This window comes from Poecilia formosa, unplaced genomic scaffold, assembly GCF_000485575.1.
Source record: "Poecilia formosa unplaced genomic scaffold, Poecilia_formosa-5.1.2 Scaffold1012, whole genome shotgun sequence".
Lineage (NCBI taxonomy): Eukaryota > Metazoa > Chordata > Actinopteri > Cyprinodontiformes > Poeciliidae > Poecilia > Poecilia formosa.
In genome coordinates, this window is record NW_006800951.1 from 7,899 (window position 1) to 9,625 (window position 1,727).

At 53.3% G+C, this 1,727-nt stretch overlaps 1 protein-coding gene across 5 annotated transcripts in view; it reads right to left on the reverse strand.

Annotated features, from left to right (window-relative positions):
* Positions 1 to 1,727, reverse strand: part of LOC103132354 (rho GTPase-activating protein 17-like) — a 16,843-nt gene that overhangs the window by 7,886 nt on the left and 7,230 nt on the right. For 3 of the 5 annotated variants that reach the window (XM_016667337.1, XM_007544146.2, XM_007544148.2), the window contains 6 exons: positions 1,163 to 1,267; positions 1,023 to 1,055; positions 712 to 788; positions 526 to 637; positions 328 to 404; positions 124 to 241 (listed from right to left, as the gene is read on the reverse strand). In XM_016667337.1, coding sequence (XP_016522823.1) covers positions 124 to 241; positions 328 to 404; positions 526 to 637; positions 712 to 788; positions 1,023 to 1,055; positions 1,163 to 1,255 — 510 coding nt within the window. In that variant the 5' untranslated portion in view covers positions 1,256 to 1,267. The remainder of the gene's footprint in view (positions 1 to 123; positions 242 to 327; positions 405 to 525; positions 638 to 711; positions 789 to 1,022; positions 1,056 to 1,162; positions 1,268 to 1,727) is intronic. The other 2 variants (XM_007544147.2, XM_016667338.1) reach the window with 2 other exon arrangements.

The following is a 1,727-nucleotide window of genomic DNA, read 5'->3' on the forward strand; positions in this document are numbered from 1 at the left end:
CGGTTACCCGGACTACAGAGCGTTGCCGTCGGTTACCCGGACTACAGAGCGTTGCCGTCGGTTACCCGGACTACAGAGCGTTGCCGTAGGTTACCTGGACTCCAGAGCGTTACCGTCGGTTACCTTGCAGAGCTCCACTTTGTTCATGGCCTCGTCTACCTCCTCCTTCAGCAGGTCTGCCTTGGCCGTCAGCGCCTGAGTGTTTGTTCCTGAGATTATCGACTTGGTCGCCTGCAACCACCTGAGTCCAGAGCAGCAGCGCAAAGCAAACGTTAGAAATGCAGAGGAAGGCCTGAGTCATTCAGAACCAAACGGATGCAGACGGACCGGGCTCTGGCAGAATCGTAGTCCAACACCAACTTGGCCAGCTGCTTCCTCTGCTTCAGGATGTTTGGGATTTCCACCTGAAATCACCAAGCAGGACACAAACAGTCCAGTTCAACACGGCAGCACACATCCAGGAGGCGGTCGGCCCAGGTTCCTCCATCATAATGGACCAGAACCAGACCCGTCAACGTGTCGGACCTCTGCCAGCTGGCTGAGCGGGTCCAGAACCTCCTTCTCCATCTGCAGCTCGTGCTGCATCAGCTCCGTGGCCAGACGGTTCTCCACCTCACCGCACACCTCCATCATCTTCCTGTGGACACAGACAGGATCAGGCAGAGTGACGGTTTCTCACCCGGAACCGACGGCAGCCGATACCGGACTCACCCGATCGACGAGTCTTCCCCTAGCTGGGTTCCTCCCTCCACCATGGCCTGGGACAGAGCGGTGAGAGGAAGCTTTTTCTGAAACAACACAGTAGCTCACATTACAGAGGAAACCAGCAAAGCTCAGGATCTACAGCTGCAGCCGGTGGAAGAGCCTTCAGCAGCTTCCACTGAGCAGGACAGGAGGAGGAAGACTAGGGAGGAAGATGAAGTGATGAAGAGCTGGAGCTCTGCTTCCCAGAGTTTCATGCGTGGAAAACAGACGCTGAGATGGAAAGGAGAGGAAGACGTGACGATTCAGGGGGTTTTTACCTGACCGTTTCCTGTATAGAGGCGCGGGACAGACTGGTCAGAAACAGAGACAGAACATCATGGAGCATTCTGCCGACCCCTGCAGTCCAGAAACAACTCGGACATTTAGGGATGAACAAAGCCTCAGGTCATGAACTTACATGTCTCTTCTCTGCTTCTGCTCCGATGTGACCCTGCAGACATGACACCATCTTCTTGTGCGTGTTGTGGGAAACAACGCGCACCAACTCCATGCGCCGCTCAATCTGTCAGCAACAAAGACGACGTCATTACTGAATAAACGCCTGAAATATTCACAACTTTTACATTGAGTCCCTCCAAAAACTCAAGTTTCAACAAGTTTGTCTTATCTCAGATGGCAACGAAATGTAGGGAGTCATTCCAAAGCAGAGCGGAAATTATACATGCTTTTAGTTTTTAAAGATATGAAATCTGATTCATTCAACAGGTCAGGAGAAGGACTCAGGACGGACGGACTGCAGTCCAACAATCGGACAATCGGTCCAACTGCGGTCCGACAATCAGTCCGACAATCGGTCCGACAATCGGCCCGACTGCAGTCCGACACTCGGACAATCGGTCCGGCAATCGGTCCGACAATCGGTCCAACTGCAGTTCAACAATCGGTCCGACTGCAGTCCAACAATCGGACAATTGGTCCAACTGCAGTCCGACAATCGGTCCGACTGCAGTCCAACAATCGGA